This window comes from Excalfactoria chinensis, chromosome 1 (assembly GCF_039878825.1).
Source record: "Excalfactoria chinensis isolate bCotChi1 chromosome 1, bCotChi1.hap2, whole genome shotgun sequence".
Taxonomy (NCBI): Eukaryota; Metazoa; Chordata; class Aves; order Galliformes; family Phasianidae; genus Excalfactoria; species Excalfactoria chinensis.
The window spans coordinates 102,498,198-102,516,487 of NC_092825.1; the positions used below are offsets into that span (position 1 = coordinate 102,498,198).

Genomic DNA, 18,290 nt, shown 5'->3' on the forward strand with positions numbered 1-18,290 from the left:
CAGAGATCACTGAAACTGAGTGGTACTGCCTGCTTCAGCTTTGCTGATGAAAATGGTATATGGGATAGGGGAGAAGACAGATTGGAAATTTTAGCCTAAAAATCTTCACAGTATTCTTGAAGTCTTTCAGCACCCACAAGTTTCCTGACCTTCTGGGGGGTCTTATTTTGCACATGAATGTTGAAAATTAATGTTTGAATATCATAATAATTTTTTACTGTTTGTAGGTAAGAGAAATACAAAATATGGCAGTGAACACAAATACAAAGACAAGTTGCATGCATGGAACTATCTCTGACAGGTATTTATGTTCTTTTACTGCAAAAGAGCAGCTTTCAGTCACAGGTGTTGTATCACAGGTACAGCACATAAAAGACATGCATTGCAAAGAAAATAAAACGTCCCTCCTTTTTGCTTTGTGATCTTAAATGATTGCCCAAAGGGAACAGTTTTATGTCAGTCATAGGGCTGTATTTCATGAAAATGCAAACTAGACACAGCTCTTCCAGTGTAGGGCTGACTTTTATGGTGATAATCTGTTCTCTCATTGTTTCAGTGTCAGTTTGGATCACTCCTGTAGGTCACTTAGGGAATATTCATTAATTTTCTATTTTCAGAAGTGTAAGCATTAATTCTTCTTATAACTGGCAACCTTGTGAAATTATCAGGAAAGAAAGAGTCTAACTTCATACTCCCCTGGTAGTTTTCCTGGCATTAACTGTGGGATGTCCTGTGGGATCTGGAGCTTTGGGCTAAGCACTTGTTCATGGGTCTTGAAGAAGAGGTTTGTGCACCACTCACTCTACATGTCACTGATTGATAGGTATCAAGAGCACCAGGGCTAAGGCAGCTCTGGGTAGAGATGTACTTTACCTAATCTCTTTGAAGAGTCTGGTTTTCCATAGGGAGGCAGTCTGAAATCATGACCCTAAGCAATAATGAAAAATGTGAGTATAGTAAGCGTACAAAATGATGCTTACATTTTCTTGGCATGCTATCATGCATCAAAAAGTTCCTTAGAACAGACTGAATGATAATCAGGGCAATTAAGCTAACAATTTGGAGCAGAGACAAGGCATTTCTAACGCTGAAGAAAATGTTGCTAGGAGAACTGATCTATTAGAGTGCACTAAAAATTTCCTTCTCAGATTTACGTTCTTCCTAGCAGCACCAAAGCTGCATCTTCTTTCATTCTGTGAATAACTTACTTATTGTCTGGATTCCATGCTGAATGTTTTCATGTACATTTCCTGAATTAAGACATTTTCATTTTACCAACTGCAACTCATTGCAGATTTCAGCACTGGAGAGAAGGAATGCACTTGCTGAAGGGGAAGCAAGGAGTAGTTCAGAAGGAGTCCTGGAAGGAAAGTACTGGAGAACAATAGTCATATAGGTAAAACATAGAGGAAATGATGTGGTCCTGTTGCTTCTAGAACTTTTCCTCTAGCACATTTGGGTTCCAATTAAGGAAAACAGTAAATCAAAGCCTCACTTAGGCTGATATAGCTAACAAACACTAATAAAAACTGTGGTGAATGAGAAGCGTGCCATTTAGAGGGTCAAGTATTTTGAAAAACAGTAGGAAAAAGGAGTAAGAATATAGAGAAAGAAACAAAAATGAGGCAGATAGATTTGAAACAGCCAAGTTTAGCATCTCCTTGGCCTGATCTGCTACTAAAGAGAAGGGTCACACACTCATAAAGGTATCAGACACCTAATTCAGTCTGTAGGACAGCTTGTCTCCTACCTCAGCCCTTTTTAAAGATTTCAGCTCTTACAATATTCTCCATTTGAGGAGAGAACATTTGTTCCTTAACCTGCAGCTATTTCTAAAAGTCTTTATAATGTTTAAAACACTTTTCAAGCCAGTTTTCATGGGAAAATGAAGAATTTTATTCTTTTTTCTAGCACTGATCTTAAATTAGCTTTGATGTTGTATCTCTTAAGTGCTTCTTCCTTATTTCAGTGCTTACATCTTCTGATCATACTTTCTTTGACTCAACTAAGTAAGCTAAAGTACATCCTGGAAGTTTAGGGACTGATGGTTTCCTCTGTAGTGTTCTTGCCTTGTTAGAAGTACTTACAAATGAAGGCGTCTAAATGCTTTTCAATTTCCATCACAGCAATTTGTCCAATTCTCCTCTAAGGGAAAAAAAATAAAAATGCTTATGGCCACAGCGACAATGACAGAAGCCTTCAGTAAGCAACTCTTAAAAAGTCCATTTTGCTTGGAGCGTGGGTTGGCACAGCAGGTTGCGTAGACATATGTTTCAGACTAACGCAACCGAGAACAAAAAATTTTGGAGGATTGCTCCAGCAGCTTACACATTTGAGTAGCTGCAGAAGAAATGACATGGCGTACAAAATGACTTGGGAAGAGCTGGAAGAAAATGGGCATAAATCCTCCCACTCACAGGCAAAAGAAAAAGGGAGAACTGGAAAGAAGTGTCTAGAGAAACTAGAGTGGGAGGTAGGAATCTGCATGGTACACAGGCTGATGATTCACAAAATGATTTTCCATTTGCAACAGGCTAGCAAACTTAGAACACGATCCTTCAAATACTCATGAGCATGGGGAGTCTTGTGTGTGCACGTTGTTCTCGGTGGCTGGGGATTTGTACCTTTTACCATGCTGTGTTATGTCTTCTCCCACACACATCCTAACCAGTGCCAACGACTGCATTCATCACGATTCTGTGGTTCATTAGAAAACTCAAAGTAAAGAAAGAACTAACAAGGTCAGTGATAAATAAATAATAAAATATTAATACATGTGTTGGTTGCCTAAGCAGCCCCAGGGAAAACAAAGGACATTTGAATCCACTCACTGTGCAGCAGAAGCACCCCAGGAGGATTTCATCTGATGAGGCCAAGCCAGCAATGTGTGGGCAGAGGTGACAGGTGCTCCCCTGGCAACTCCCACTCATGTCAGATCCAGAATGAGACATGAACGTGGTGGGTGCTTTAGGCCACAACACACCCTGTTCCTACTGTGGGCTTCAGCTAATGTTCTCTACACTGAGGAGGCAGGGAAGAAATGCCTGCAATTGGGGCCAGCGTGCTACATGACAAATGTACTGAACGGAATCTTTTATATGGAGCCTTATCACTTGTATAGATGAAGCTGTGAACCTGGGATGCAGAGATAGATACTGCTTGCCTTGAGTATACTGCTGGTCTGTTCTGGGAAGTTGCAGTCAGGTTAGTTTCTCATAAGATGGGAAACGTGAACTTTAAAACCACTTTGACCAGAGGAACTTCAGACTCAGAATGCCAACCTTCCAGAAGAGCTCCTCACCAAGGAGGAGTGTCAACTGGGCCTTTGGATGCAAAAACTTCCTCCTAGACTAGTGGTACACCCAGCATGTGGCAGCTGACACTGTTTTGAGAACTCTTGCAGTGCTCAAAGTCCTGAGGGCTAATGCAGTGACAAGTAAGTATCTATAGCCTTTTGTAGATCTCAGGACCACTTGAGCTTTTGAAATCACTTATTTGCCAAATTTCTACCTCTTTCGATATGAGGTGATACACTAGTTTGTGAAAATCATAATGGGTGTTGTATGCATCTTTATATACATACATGCTTAAGGGTATGGCCAATCTACAGAGCATCACAGATTGCAGTGTGGTAATGAGACAGCTGATCAGCATGTGAGTAGATAGTGTTGTAGCAAAAGTTGTAGCACAGATGCAGCAACATGCCATCCAGAGGGACATTAATAGGCTTGAGGACTGAGCCAAGACAAAAACATCATGAAATCCAAAGAGATGAAGCACAAAAATCTGCAACAATCCTGAGGTACAGGCTACAATTACACTACCTATGTGGCAGTGGGTAGGAGACCTTGGGGAAGGGAATAACAGAGTGAATACAAGCCAACATTACCCACTCATTGCAAATAAGGCAAACCATGTACTAGAGCATGTTCAGAGATGACTTTCCAGCACTTTCAAAGAAATTGTTATGCTCCTCTACTAGACACATCTGGAAACCTCTGTGTGATTTGGTGCCCTTCAGTTCAGGTAGGGTGTGGAGAACCAGGAGAGGGTCCAGGGACAGGAGATTAAGTGGCCAGGGTTCTAGAGCCCAGCACTAGTGAGGAGGTACTAAGAGAGCAGGGCTTTAGTCTGGAACAGAAGAGGTTAAAGGGTTATCTAATAGCAGCTTAAATCTACCCAAAGAACAATTACAAAGATGACAAAGCCTATCTCTTCTCAGTAGTGCCAAATCATGGTTTTGTACAAGTTCTAAATGCAGCTATTATTGTTTCTGAAGCTTTTTACCAAGAATTATCTTTATTAATCCAAACCAAAATCCAGTCAATTCATTCTCAGCACTTTTCCCACTTGGGCAACCTGGGACGGAATCCGCTCATTAGATACTTTCTCTTTTCTTCCTCTGCTTTTATTTGAATGGAAATGAAAATATTCATAGAAGTTATCTTAAGAGTACAGTTTTGAAAGTGAGGATGCTGGCTGAACATGAGTGTGAGATTTTAGATTTTTAAACAAGAGACACGTGGAAAAGCAAAGACGTCAAATGAAAAAAGAATTATAATTGCTTGGGAAATTATAGGAAGTCTGATTGTTTTGTTGTTGTTTTAACAAGTCAGGGTAATAGGTGTTTTTAGTAAAGGAAAGTTTCTGAAATTTAGTGTTGGAAATGGATCAAAACTCCCCAAACAGAATGCTTCCTTTGCCTTTGCTGAAGTGAATCTTCTGTCAGTTTGGCATTAATTTTTACTGGCTAGAAATGTTACTGTGATTAGTGAGATATACAGTTCAGGAAAATCATATGTCCCTTCTTTATGATTTAGGCTTCTTGGCAGATGGACTCATTAGCAATACTTCCTGATGTGTCACATCAGCTCAACTTACTGGCCTGGAGGATGCAGTTGAGACTGCAGAGGAAGGAAGGCTGTAGTAATGGTAAGAGCATCTCTCTTAAGACTGCACTGCAGCTTTGGTGACCATAAGTGACTATAGATGTTCCAGAAAAAGGTTTGCTATAACCCCACAAAGAAAACAAAATATTTCAGAATGGATGTGCCAGAAAAAGGTGTGATTTATCCTGCAAAGGAAAACAAAATTCAGAATCAGAGATCCTTGTGGGTTCCTTCCAATTCAGGATATTCTGTGATTCTATGAAACTTGCAGGGGGCCCATTTTGTCAGTGCCCTGAGGCCTGACATCAGGCCTGACTCCCCTTTGGCAACTGCCTGGATTCTCCCCACAGCCCGTGTGTCCATCTCAGCTCCTGGGACCAACATTCCCTGCACCAGAGATGCTGCAGGCTGTCTCATAGGTGTCCCTTGCCCAACCTTTGCACCAGTCCTCTTGGCACCACACTGTAGTGTTGTCACCTGCCGTATCTCCAGCCTCATCTCGCAGAGCAGACCCCCTGGATTCGCACTGGTTCTGTCAGGGGCTGTGATGGTTTTTCTGCCCCTATCTCTGGGAAACATCAACAATGGCATAGCTGGTGTGGGGCCCCTCAGCACCCAGCTCACCCTGGCCTATGGGAGTCCTATTAGGTGCTTCTGCTCCCCACCATGTTGCCTGCAGTACTGTGACAGAGGGGTGTGCTCCAGCACTAACACACAACCTCGTAGCTACAGAATATGTTAAATAAATGTTGTTATGACCTGTACAGACGGCACAGCAGCAGCCCTCCCGCTGGGACATCAGGTGTCGTTACCAATCCAGCTTTTCAGGTCGGGACAGCATGTAACTTGCTGCCACCGGCCCGTCATCAGCATTACACGCTTCCTCCTACGGGACTGGTTAAATATTAACACCACAATATGCATATCGGGGCGGGCGGAAGGGAAGACGCAGCCCTCACCTTATCTGCCGTGGGGACAATGACAGACCAAAGCCCAGCCACGCAATCACGGGATCACACGGGCACTCACCCCACGGCACGGAGCAGGGAGAGGTGGCGGCTGGGCCTGGAGAAGGCTTCTTCCAGGAGAGAAGGTGAGGGTTCACCAACTGAGTGCTGCTTGTGTGTGACAGAGAGTGGGTGGAAAAGCATAGTTAGGTATCCAGGGGAAGCGATCCTTGCTATCCTGCAGTGCTGCGTTGCCTGGCAGAGGAAGTGCTGGGGGAAACACAGCTTAACCCTCTGCCTGGCTCCTGCTTCAGCTGAGAGGCTGTCAGCTGTCGTGCATTCAGGGTGATATCGTCCCCTTCATCTGGTGTGGGTGCAGGCAAAATTGGACTTGGGTCAAGAACAGGGGCTGGGAGCAGTGCCTGCCTACAGCTGCCCCACACAGACAGCAATACCAACTGTTTGTTTGTGAGTGAGATTACAACCATGTCTGCCTGCTTTAGAGACATGCTGGATCCTAGGGTGCTCTCTGTACCAGCATATCCCTCCCAAGATGGTGACTTCCTGGGTAAGGACATGATACTGACGTCTGCGTTTTCTTCCTGGTGTTACCTTCAGGCAGTTTCAGTTAAGGCCGCATATTATACTAATGCTTACAGCTACCAGGTATGTAAGCATGTGCTGCAGGCTGGGGCTCTGCAGCCCCTCCCCTCAACTACCTGTGTGAGCCTTCCAGTGAGCACGTAGCCAAGGAAACACAAATCTTTCAGAATACCTCAGGCATGCCCAAATCAACCTACAAACTATCTCCCTCCCAACACACGGATGAAGAAACCGGCACAGACTAAGCTTATAACGTTGATTAATTAACAGGGCTGCCCTTTTAAGTTTGTCAGGCAAATCGAAAGCTTGCAAAATGGGGAAAAGCAGAGCAAATTGCCAGCCGATCACATCACAGCTGCTGCACCCAGGCTCCACAAGATCCCTCCTGTTCAAAGCACGGATTGGTGAGTGGAGCTGCAGGATAGCTTGGCACTGCAATCAAACACACCTGACTGGAGAACAACAAGGGTTTTGTTGGTGATGTGGAGCCCATGACAACATGCCAGCGCCTCCTATAAGAATCCTCCCTGCTCTGAGTGCTGCTGCAGATCTCCCCTTGCTGTTCTTCTATGTCTGCTTTCACAAAAGTACTGCTGGAAATTAAGGCAGGGTTGTTGTGCAGAATGGTGAAATCAGCTGCTTGATCGAGTCTAGCCTAACAGTTGGGCCAGGACTCCTGTGGTTTGGCCCTTGGTGCAGTTTTGGTTTAAGCAAGAGGGTGATTAAAAAGTACACTTCTCACAGTAAACTCAGAGGATTTCTATGGTGATACTGATATTTATGCATGGCCACAGAGAACACCTCTGAAACCAAAAATACTTTCCTGAAAAGAAATAAGGGCTCGCCACAAGACCACATCCTCTGGGTTCCATTCCTCTCATGAAGGAAAACTCAGATTTCCCAGATGAGAAGTTTGTAAACCAAGCAGTGCAGTCAAACTGCCTCCCATGTGTTTTGAGAGGGAAGAGAACTATCATAGAGTGGTTGGAAGAAACCTCAAAGATCATCAAGTTACAGCACCCTGCTGCAGGCAAGTTTACCAATTGCTAGATCATCTCATGCATGTGAATCACAGAAGCTGGAAAAACAGTGGATGTACAATTAAAGTGATGGCTTCAACCCTAAGCTCTGTACCTTATCTCCATCCACTGTGGAAATGTGATCATGCTGATGGGAATGTGATTGTTTTGGAGGAGAGGAGGCTCAGGGAAAACCTTATTGCTCTTTACATCCACCTGAAAGGAGGGACTCAGATGTTTGGAAAAATTTCTTATCAGTAAGAGCAGTGCTGCAGTGGCACAGGCTGCCCAGGGAGGTGGTGCAGTCACCGTTCCTGGAGGTGTTCAAGAGCTGTGTGGATGTGGCACTGAGGGATGTGGGCATGGTGGGGGTGGGCTGATGATTAGGTCATCTCAGAGGTCTTTTCCAACCTTAATAATTCTGTGATTCTACGGTTTATTTTGGAGTGTAAGGGGATCTCACAGATTTAGAGAAATAGTGCTCAGCTGGTACCTGGGAGGAGGTTTGGTATTTCCACGGGCTGGCTCTGGGTGTGGTGGCTAGTGGTAGACAGGATTGCAGTGGTGATACTGGTGCTAGGCTGCACCTGTGAATTTACGAATAGGAATCCTAGTTTTGGGCTAACACATATGGAAAAGCAGCGAAAACATTTTTGGGGATGTAACAATGCACTGGTGCATGTTCCCATTTTCCCTCCTAAAGGCCATCCTTTTTGTCTGCTTCTTGTAGGAAAACAGTTCCTGCCATACAAGTCAGCTCCTCTGCAGCTAGGGCCTCACTTTAGGCTCTGTCTGACAAGCAAGTGATGGAGCACAGAGCTCATTACTTGGCCAGGACACTGCCGGTGGTACAGGCAGGGCATCCTCCATGTGCATGTGATTACAGGCAGCTAAAAGAATTATTTTTCCCAGCTGCTTATGATTAACTACAGTGGTGCAGATAGGGCTCCCCTGATGCAATCTGCCCTGAAGCAGTAGTGTTACAATAGACAAGATGGACTGAGGGACACAAGGTCTGGAGGGGAAATTTTCTCTGGTGTGCTAAAAGCTCAGCTACTTCTTTTTAGACAGTTGTTTTAAGAGGAGGTACTGCTTTTCCTTCAACCCTTGCCTTATTTAATCATCACTCTTTGTTTGCATTGCAGGTCGCATAAAGTCACGCTTAATCACAAGACATAACGCAACAGCTTGTTACTGAGTTTCTCCTGAAGTTCTGTCCTTCAGCTTCTTCTCAAGCATTCAGTGACTGCTGTGGCTTTCTGCCTTAGGGACCGGGAGAGAATGCTCCAATGGAGAGGTTCCAGAAGTTCATTTTACTTCCTTTCATCTTAGCTGCCTCTCTCACAGGTAGGACACTTTCATAAACTATGTGATGAGCCACTGTGGACAAAGCGTGTGAGCTAATTTTCAAGCTATGTAAATGGCTTGCCATTTACAGAATGGATTGAATCCCACAAGGGAATTATTCAAAGTGTTTAAAATGGATAAGTTTTTATTTCAAATCTGATGGCTTAGAGTGGTCTTCAGTACTAAGGATGAGCAGTGGAGGTGTGGGGAGGAGGCTGCCCTCTTGCTGACACCGAGAAAGGGTTTCCCTATTTTATTGCACCTTATCCTTACCCACCTGTCTATTCAGGAGTGCTCTTGAGGGTGTAGCCATAAAGAGCTCAATAACAGCTTATTTTGCTTCCAAAATACGTATAAATTGTCACTTTTTTTTACTTTGCCTTCAATTTACATTTTGCATGCTCGAGTCTCGAAGTGAGCACAAATAGAAGGTAGAACCTTAATGGAAATGACTATGAGGTGAATAGTTGGGTATCAGAGATGATGATGATTTGCTTGTTGTCATTTAGTTGTGGTTCTAAGAGGCTTTGAAAGGATGAGCTGCAGTGGGATGATAAGGAAGGTGCATTGGCTTAATAACTAATAAAAGGAAATGCAATGCAGCACAACACAGTGAGTTTATCGTGCAGAGTGCTGTTCCCAGTAGAATTATACAGGGATGTGTGATGTTCAACAAACTGCTGAACAACTCATGAAGTGCAGAGTGAACTGTCAGGTGGCAGACTGTGCAGGTGGTGTGGAATTACTTAGGACAGCCAAATGCAAGAAGAGACTATGAAGGTTTGCCAGAAAATATAACGATGCCAAGTGAATCAGTAATAAAAAGCAGAAAATATTCAGTGCAAAGCATTACTTAACTGAAGATGAAGAGTAGATATCTTTGGAAAGAGTGCAAGTCGCTGAAAAAGAGAGGAAATTTCACCACTTAGTGTCTTCAACTGGAGAAAAGCAATGACATTATATAAATCCACAGAAGGCTTATGTCTTGAGTACTTAATGTTATTCCTTCCATTTCAAAGAGAACAAACAATGTCTGAGTTATTAATTGTGGCAGAGGTGATCTGAGGAATGATGATTCTGGCATTTGTTTTTCTGCTTGTAGAAAAGAAGCTAGCAAAGATACTTTAAAACATTTGTATGGAGGTGAAGAGTGGGTTGGCTTTTTAGAGTTTCAGAAAGTTTGACTCATGGCCACTAGTTCTATCAGAAAGGAGATATAAATCAAACTGAAGTGTGTGTTTTTCTTGACAGGATGCCATCAAATAGTAAAGCTTGTGATCACTGCACATGGGGGATACCAAATTATGAATAGGCTGAAAAGAAAACCTATATGCAGATATAAACCAGGTGCATGTGCACTTGTTGGTTCAGGGAGTCCTTAAGTCTTATATTCTGAGATACTGAGATGTCATAGTAAGGAAGCCTCAATTTTACTTGTTCTCGTTCTTGTATTGTCTTCTTACACATTCAGAACAGGAGTCTTGTGAGTTTTAGAGGATGTTTATTTCACTGATGCTTTTAGTCAAACACAATTGCAATCTGTATTATTGCCCCAGCTTCAAGCTGTGTTGGGGCAGCAGGCATTGCTTGTACTGTGTGGTGCAGCCATGGGGCCACAGCCCAAAGTGGGCAGAAAAAGTGTATTGTGGAGAGAAAAAAGTGCTCTTCTTGGAAGAAGTGTCACTGTATGTAGGCTGCTGAGACAGGTGCATGGCAGTTTGAGTGTTGTCCTAGGTGGGCACTCTGCACTTTTTGGCAGCAAATAACACTGCAGGGCTGATGTGTGGGATCCCAGCTTGCTGCCAGTGTGTTGCAGTTGCTGCCGAGGTGCTCCCAGCCTTGGAACCCTCATGCCACAGTACAGGAGGAGGAGACGTTCAGCAGCAGAGACAGAAGAGGTTGCAATAAGCCTCTTTCAAATAGTGTCAGAGAAAGATAAGAAGATGCAATTGGGGGGGATGTGCAAGACTTGGTGTGGGTGGAAAAATGTCACTGAGTACCAGCAGACCAGTGTTACTTGACTGAAATGTCATATATAAGCATTTTGGAGTATTATTAAATTAGAAAACTAGCTTGGCCTTCTCTGCAGGCCTTGACAAGCTCCAAATTATTTTGGTTTTCAAAAAGCTCAGCTTTGGGGCTGCTGGTTTGTGAAATAAACTTGAGATGCTCTGAAGAAAAATCTTACTAAATCCAAAATAATTTATTGCAGAGCTGGGCAAAACTGTGAGGTAAGGGATGGAGAAAACAAGATGCAATGAGCACAGGACTAAAGAAGGAATAGAAAGAAAAAAGGGATTTAAAACAAACTGAAAAGTGAAGAAAAATGAACAGCAAAGAGGGGAAGGACACAGATGGCACAATAACTGAAGGATAAAATACAGAGTTTTGGGAGGTTGGTAGCAGTACTGAAGAGGAGAATATTTTTTAAAATGTCATAGTGATGATGGGGGAAAAAAAAAAGAGTTGTTATGGCAAAAGGATGAACCCAATCCTGACCTCAGCTGTGCTGCATCCAATAGATCACATACGCAAGGAGTAAAGAGCTAGTCAGTAGAGGAGGGGAGGGAAAGAAGAAAGGTAACCATGTCTTAATGCCCTGAAATGCTGCTGAAACCCTCAGAATGACAAAGCAATTCTTTAGAGTTACTTCAGGGACAAAAGCAAAGGCGGTTCCTTGGAAAATGATGTTCCCTTAGTGTAGGTGTCAGCTATGGCCCTGAGAACTGAAGAGGCAATTCTGTGTCTCCAAAACCCATGGTGATGTGACAGAGGAGGAAATACGGAGTTCCTAAGGGTGTTGATGTATATTTGTGTGCTGTTGGGAAGGAATGAGCAAGTGAAATACCGTAAACAGTTATCATATGAAGGAAACGTTCACCACTGGTCACTTCCTTTTAAACATTTAATAATGTGACTCAGAGGAGGTGTCCCAACTCAGCTCTGCTCTTCAAAGTTCAAGCGGTAATGCAGCATCATGAAGGCAGTCTGAAACTTCCCTGTTGCAAAGTCATTGGTGAGGATGTTTGTCTGTGTGGGATTTCTTACTGGTTGTACATGGGAAAGCAGAAGTTAAACCAGCTATTAAGCACTGAACACATAATTCCTGTGAAGTGTGATAGCAGTCCAGCCTGAAGCTTTAATTTGGTTGAAAGCAACCATCTGCAAGTTATTTTTTTAAGCATTATGCAAATGGAGCAAGCATTTTTTTTTTTTTTCTTCCTAGTGTAAGAAACAAAGCCCGATAAAAGAACAAAGAATGCCAGCATAAAGGACTGGTAACTCAGTTTAGTTCTCACTTCTGTTGTGAATGTCCTCTTTGACCTTACAGAAGTGACTTTATCAGTGTTTGTATATGGGTTGAACAATGGAAGCAATTGTTGATTTGGGACCCTGTGTGCCACTGCAAGATTAAAAAAAAAAGGCCAAAAAGATACAGAGGTGAGTTTATAATCACCAAACATATTTTGGCAACTGCTAGAGAAGGCTCATAAAACTCCTTAGGTACAAATGGAGGCAAGGTTGAGTGATTTCCCATTCCTTGATCCTCCTGCCACCCATAAGATCCCTATCCTAGGCTTATGCGCCAGTGAAAGTGTGTCTGTTACTCAGGAGATCTGGTTGGTGGAAGATGTAGATCTCACCATACCTGTGAAGAAATAAAATAGGATTATATTACATAAATCAAGGGGTAACACATACCTACCTGCTATATTCTCTTGATGTGATTAAAGTAATATTAGCCATGTAGTATTAGAGCGAATGATAACCAATTATTCATGTTTAGCAATAGATTTCAAGCCTGTAGTAGAACTCACAGATGTGGTCTCATAGCAAATGATTAACAGCTAGCAGTGTCCTGAAAGTTACCTCATTTATTCAGAGCTGTGGCAAGCCACTATGCTCCTTAAGAGAGAAAAGTATTTGCTCAAGCTAAGAAACAAAACACAAATGTACAGTTGAGAGTTAGCATTAAGAAGAACAGTATGAATAAGTACTTCAGTCCTAAATGAGCAGTTAAACGCATTTTAGTGTTAACCCTGAGTAAGTTTGTGGACAGCTGATTCCATTATCATGGTAGCTGTTCATGTCTGCTTAAGCCAACTAGGAAAAATGCACACTGTTAAAATCAGAAATCTCAACACATCCATGTGTTATAGACACTATAGCTGTAAAGGGGGCAGACTCCTTACAATGTGAAGGGGAAAAAGCACAATTTGAAGATACGTTTGGGCTTAGGGCATAGGTCTCAAAGCCAGCAATATCTGTTTGAACAGGAATGGCGGCACTTGGATGTTGAGTACCAGGGGAAAGGAACATATTGTATGGCAAACTGTCTCACTGGAATGTACTTCATCAGTACATGTTCATTAGAAAACTTGAAGCTCTGTAAATAATACCATCCACAGACACAAAGGCAATCTCTAACATTCAGATAGTAAAAAAGGGAAGAGAGACAAAAGAGCTTTTAGTTGCTTTATTGTGTTGAATGTTATATGGGTGGACAGTGACAGGACAAGGGGGAATGGTTTTAAACTGAGACGGGAATTTTTGGTTAGATATTAGGAGGAAGTTTTTCACGTAGATGGTGGTGACACACTGGAACAGGTTGCCCAAGGAGGTTGTGGATGCCCCATCCCTGGAGGCATTCAAGGCTAGGCTGGATGTGGCTCTGGGCAGCCTGGCCTGGTGGTTGGCGACCCTGCACACAGCAGGGGGGTTGAAACTGGATGATTTTTGAGGTCTTTTTCAACCCAGGCCAGTCTATGATTTACAAAGCAATGTATTATGGTATGCCTTTAGATTGGATTGCTGAGTTGGTCTTCAAGTTGTTTCTTGTTTTAAAGTACTTCAGTTCACGTTTACAAGACTGAAACTTTGAGGAAATCTTACTGGAAAAAATGTTCAACTAAGTTGAACAAAAATATGCTTAATCATATCTTATCTGTGTTTATTGGCTATCAGTAAAAGCGATATTTGCTTTTTATTTAATGTTTTATTGCTCATGCACAGATATGCTCTGGAAAACGGTGGTGGTAACATAAGGAAGGTGGAAAATTTCTGTAAAGCTTTTTTTTTTTTTTTTTTTTTTTTTTCTTTATAAACATGAGAGAACTGTGAGTCAAGCACACAAAGAGCCAGCAAGGTTTTTAAAAACCTGTGAAACAAAGGCTGAAAGGACTCTTGTCCGTCCACCCACTGCATGTGTTTGAAGACAGAGAGGAGCTATTTGTATTAAAGAACAATTCTTGGCACAAACTGCATTGATATAAACTGCTCTGGATTAAGTGGGAGCTGGGAATTAGAAAATGGTGTTGATGTAGGGACAATGGGATTATGGATTATATGCCAGGAGTGCCTGCACAGAGGTTCTGCTTGTAGAGTTGTAAATGAGATGAAGATCCTGTAAGGTTTATGCATGTATTAAACCTTCCTTTTATGTGAAACAATACAATATATACTTTCCTTCTTGTGCCAGCTAATGACCAAATGAAACATTAGTTTTTCAGTAATTTGTAAATGAATCCATTAATAATTAAACTGCATAAAATGAACTCAACTCGAGTTGAACAAACCCTTAAAAAATTGTATCATTATCTTGAATACACTTAGCACTGGAGTAACAGTCATTTCATGCTTTCTCCTGGCAAATAACTGAACACTTATACTCAGGCTGAATTTGCAGACATGGACTTTTAATTACACTGCCATGGACTGTAGTGTCTAATTGCTGTAATTATGCAGAGCTACAGCTTGAATCATTAGGGTAACACTGGCAATACTGCTGCTTTCAGGATGAATGTTTGGCAGAAAGTGACAAAACTTGGCGGTGAGGTAGGTCTCACTGGCCGAACTGCAGAGAGTCCGTGGAACCTCATTCCTTAAAAGTGATGCTTAGTAACAGTGGGGCCTACAGGGTGACCTACAGTGTGAATCTTCCTTCCTGCTTTACTTCACCTGCAACCAGTGTGGCTGTGGGTATGAGTAACTTATTGAAGTAGTGACAGTGCCTTAGTAAAGCTTATGACAGTATACATTTTGGGCTCCACTGTACAAGAAAGATGCTGATTAGACTGGAGGAGGCCATTGAGATGGTCACGGAGCATGTGCCCTGTAAGGAGCAGCTGATAGAGCAAGCAAGGCCTGCTTAGTTTGGGTAAGAGATAGCTGTGGGGTACCTTAGAGCAGCCTGCAAGCAGTAGAGCAGTTTGCTTGGAAAAACTGTGCAGCTCTGTTATTTTTAGAGATTTGTTTTCTTCTAGACCTGACTGGATAAAGCTGTGAGCAGCCTGTTCTAACCTTGGAACAGACCCTGCTTTGAGAAGGAGGTTGGACTGAGAACCATCAGAGGTCCCTTCCGACCTGAACTGCTTGATGACTATTTTGTCATCTACTCCTTGAAAGCCATTGGTAGTAGCTCTGCCTTTTTTCTACTGCATGTGGGCATAGCATGTTCTGGGGAATCATAGAATCATCAAGGTTGGAAAAGACCTACAAGATCATCCAGTCCAACTGTCCACCTATCACCAATAGAACCTAGCCAAAACCCAGAGGGATTCACGAAGAACAAAGACGCAGGTTCCCAGTTTCACATGGAAGTGTTCTACTGAGTTGTATTCCCTAAGAACAACCCAGATTATTTTTTTGGGTATGTTTGAAGATTTGTCCCTCAGAGGATACAATGTTCTCTCCCTGATGAATATTTTATGATTTAGCCATTTTCCCTGAGTGTTTGTGGGATGGAAGTCACAGCTGCTGCATTGAAAAGAGGCTCTTTATCTTTGTCCTTCACTTCCTGCTTAGGAGAAGCAAGTGCTTCTGCCTTCTAATGCACAGGAGATCTAACACCTGCCTGGGCAACAGCTGCAGGCAGGTTCCTCTGAGAGCAATATAAGTTCCGGAGCCTGTAGACAAGGAGTGGAAAATAAAATGCCATGATTAGAAGCAAGCTTTTGGTTCTGCAGAATAGTAGATAAGATTCGTGGTTCCTTTTAAGGAGAAAAACTCATGAATTCAAGCAGCTCTGGTTAACAGAAAACCTGAAATGGTGGATATTGATGTGCTTGCAAGAGAAATAAGGTAAGAGATTGGTGAATAGGGGAAAGTATATGGAAAGATGAAAAAATCAGTAGCAATCTCAGTTATGGAGAGAGAACTTGATACACACTCCTTTATTCATTTAAAATCTAGTTATCTCATGTGTTTCCTTATCTAAAAGTGGAACTTATCCTTCAGCGAAGGAAAAGTTATCTACTACTGCTAGACACTATAGAAAATGAGGTAAGAACACTTCTGAAAGCATCAGGTACAGGGACATCCATAGCTAGATCAGGTTGCTCAGAGCATAGAGTAGACTGAACTTGAATATTTCCAGGAACGGAGCTTCCACCACAACTCTGGGCAACCTGTTCTAGTGCCTCACTACTCTGACTGTGAAATACTTTGTATTTACAGGTTGTTTTCTTTTTCTTTCCAGGTCTTGGCTTTTGTTATTCTATTCTGAGTGGCCCTACTAATGCTACAGTCCTTGCTGGTTCAGAAGCCCGATTTAATTGCACTGTGTCAAATGGATGGACAATTCTCATTTGGTTGTTGAATACAAATCCCGTCCTCACTGTCATTAATTCTCACGGATCTATTGAAACATCAGATCGCTTCACCTCTCATAGCTATAACAACAGTCAAAGTTTCACCTCAGAGCTGATTATCCACAACACTCAGCTAAATGACTCTGGAAAGATTGAATGCAGCATTCAGAAGCTTGATGGTAACAGCTTTGCCTTTCTTTCTGTGCAAGGTGTGTATAGCCACCAGTAGAAAGCTATTTAATTATATCACATTTAAAGAAATCCTCTGATTAATTCTGCAAATTACCCTGCAAAAGATTACGTGTTCTTATTTATTATCATTCCTCTCCACAGAGGATCTTGTCTTAATTTTAGTCAAAGCAGATTTCAGTCACAAAGTGCCTTTAAAAAGGTTTGAACTGCCCTTGTTTTTCCCTGCTATCTCTCTTATTCTTCACTGGACTATATTGAAGTGCCAGAAGTCCATACCAGGCCCACTGGCCTGATGTCAAAATGGATCTTTTGCCTAGAAACATTATGGATTACCTTCACTCCCTTCCTTCTTTGTACCTGGGCCTTCTGCTATCTTTAGGATAGATTCCCCTCCTGCTGTCTGACTTAGGAATCAGTGTGTAGCCCACTTTTTGAGTTTGATTTGACGTTGTGCAGAAGTCTTTGAGATACAACGTGATACTCTTCATGCAATAGCTGTTGCAAACTACCATTTCCAAAGAAGAAAAACACTCCTGAAGATCATGTCCCTGTGTACGAGACCTTCTCTTCAAAGCATCAGTAGTGACAGAGTACAGCCAATAAAGCAGTATCTCACTGTCAGACACTGTCCATTTCAGAGTTGCTTCATGCAATAGGAATATCTCAGCCGTCTGTAAGCTTTTCTTGGTATAGTTTCCAAGGCTATACTTAAAGCTTATGGAGAAACACTATTATTTCATTATATTGTCCTTCAACTAGAAAAATAACATGATGCCTAAAAAGTGTAATTTCCTGCTTTTTAATGAAAAGATACTGGAAGCTAAGAGTAGTGCTTTAAGCATACTGAATAATGTGCCCATTTAGCTGCAACATCTGCTTGTTTGTATCATGAATATCTTATATCAGTGTTAATCAGCTGTTTTAAAATTAATGTCTCAAGGTATAGCTAATTTGGGTTGGCAAGGTAAGATTTAAAACTATTGGGTGGAAGGCAACGTGGCTAAATATTGTGGAAAAACAAAACCTCTTCTCACTCCCACAGTTAATGGATCTTTACTCATCAAAAACAGCACTTTAATAGTTAAAGAGAACACAACAGTTGAAATTGTCTGTGAAGCCTTAGGATGGGCTCCAGCTCCGGACATTACCTGGATGACAAATTACTCCCTTATTGATAAGTCAAGATATGTTACCCAGCAAAGTCAAGGATCTAATGACCTCTACAATGCCCTGAGCACCCTGACTTTGACTCCAATGAATACCGAGATTTTGACATGTTTAGCTGACATAGAAGCACTCCCTAACCCTCAGAATACAACCATAGCTGTTATTGTTGGCAACTCTACTCTAGGTAAGTGACTGCTTTTTGTACTTTGCCCATTCTATTTTCTCAGAACTGTGCTTTATGTTTTGTATTGTTTTGAAAAGGCTTTCATTTGCAACTAAAATACTGTTAGATATGCAAAGGTGATAGAATTAGGACTTGGTAGTTACACCTGGTATGCAGGTACAGGAAACTTCACTACTGTGAAAGAACTGGTACAAGTCTAATGAACCACAAAGTCTTAGATCAATTAGGCCTGTAACCCCCCTACTGTTATGGTCACTTTCACATCATGGAGGATCATGAAAATTCTACTACAGCAACATTTGTAAAACTCTTGGAACTGTGCATCAGTTGCTTTTAATTGACTTTTATTTAGG

At 42.1% G+C, this 18,290-nt stretch overlaps 1 protein-coding gene across 3 annotated transcripts in view; it reads left to right on the plus strand.

Moving 5' to 3' along the window:
- Positions 1 to 5,871: 5,871 nt before the first annotated feature.
- Positions 5,872 to 18,290, plus strand: part of IGSF5 (immunoglobulin superfamily member 5) — a 29,818-nt gene continuing 17,399 nt past the window's right edge. The window contains exons 1-4 of one of the 3 annotated variants that reach the window (XM_072353318.1): positions 5,872 to 5,982; positions 8,604 to 8,805; positions 16,283 to 16,603; positions 17,629 to 17,937. In XM_072353318.1, the coding sequence (XP_072209419.1) occupies positions 8,748 to 8,805; positions 16,283 to 16,603; positions 17,629 to 17,937 (688 nt within the window). In that variant the 5' untranslated portion in view covers positions 5,872 to 5,982; positions 8,604 to 8,747. Of the gene's footprint in view, positions 5,983 to 8,424; positions 8,495 to 8,603; positions 8,806 to 16,282; positions 16,604 to 17,628; positions 17,938 to 18,290 lie in introns of those variants that run through there. The other 2 variants (XM_072353307.1, XM_072353329.1) reach the window with 2 other exon arrangements.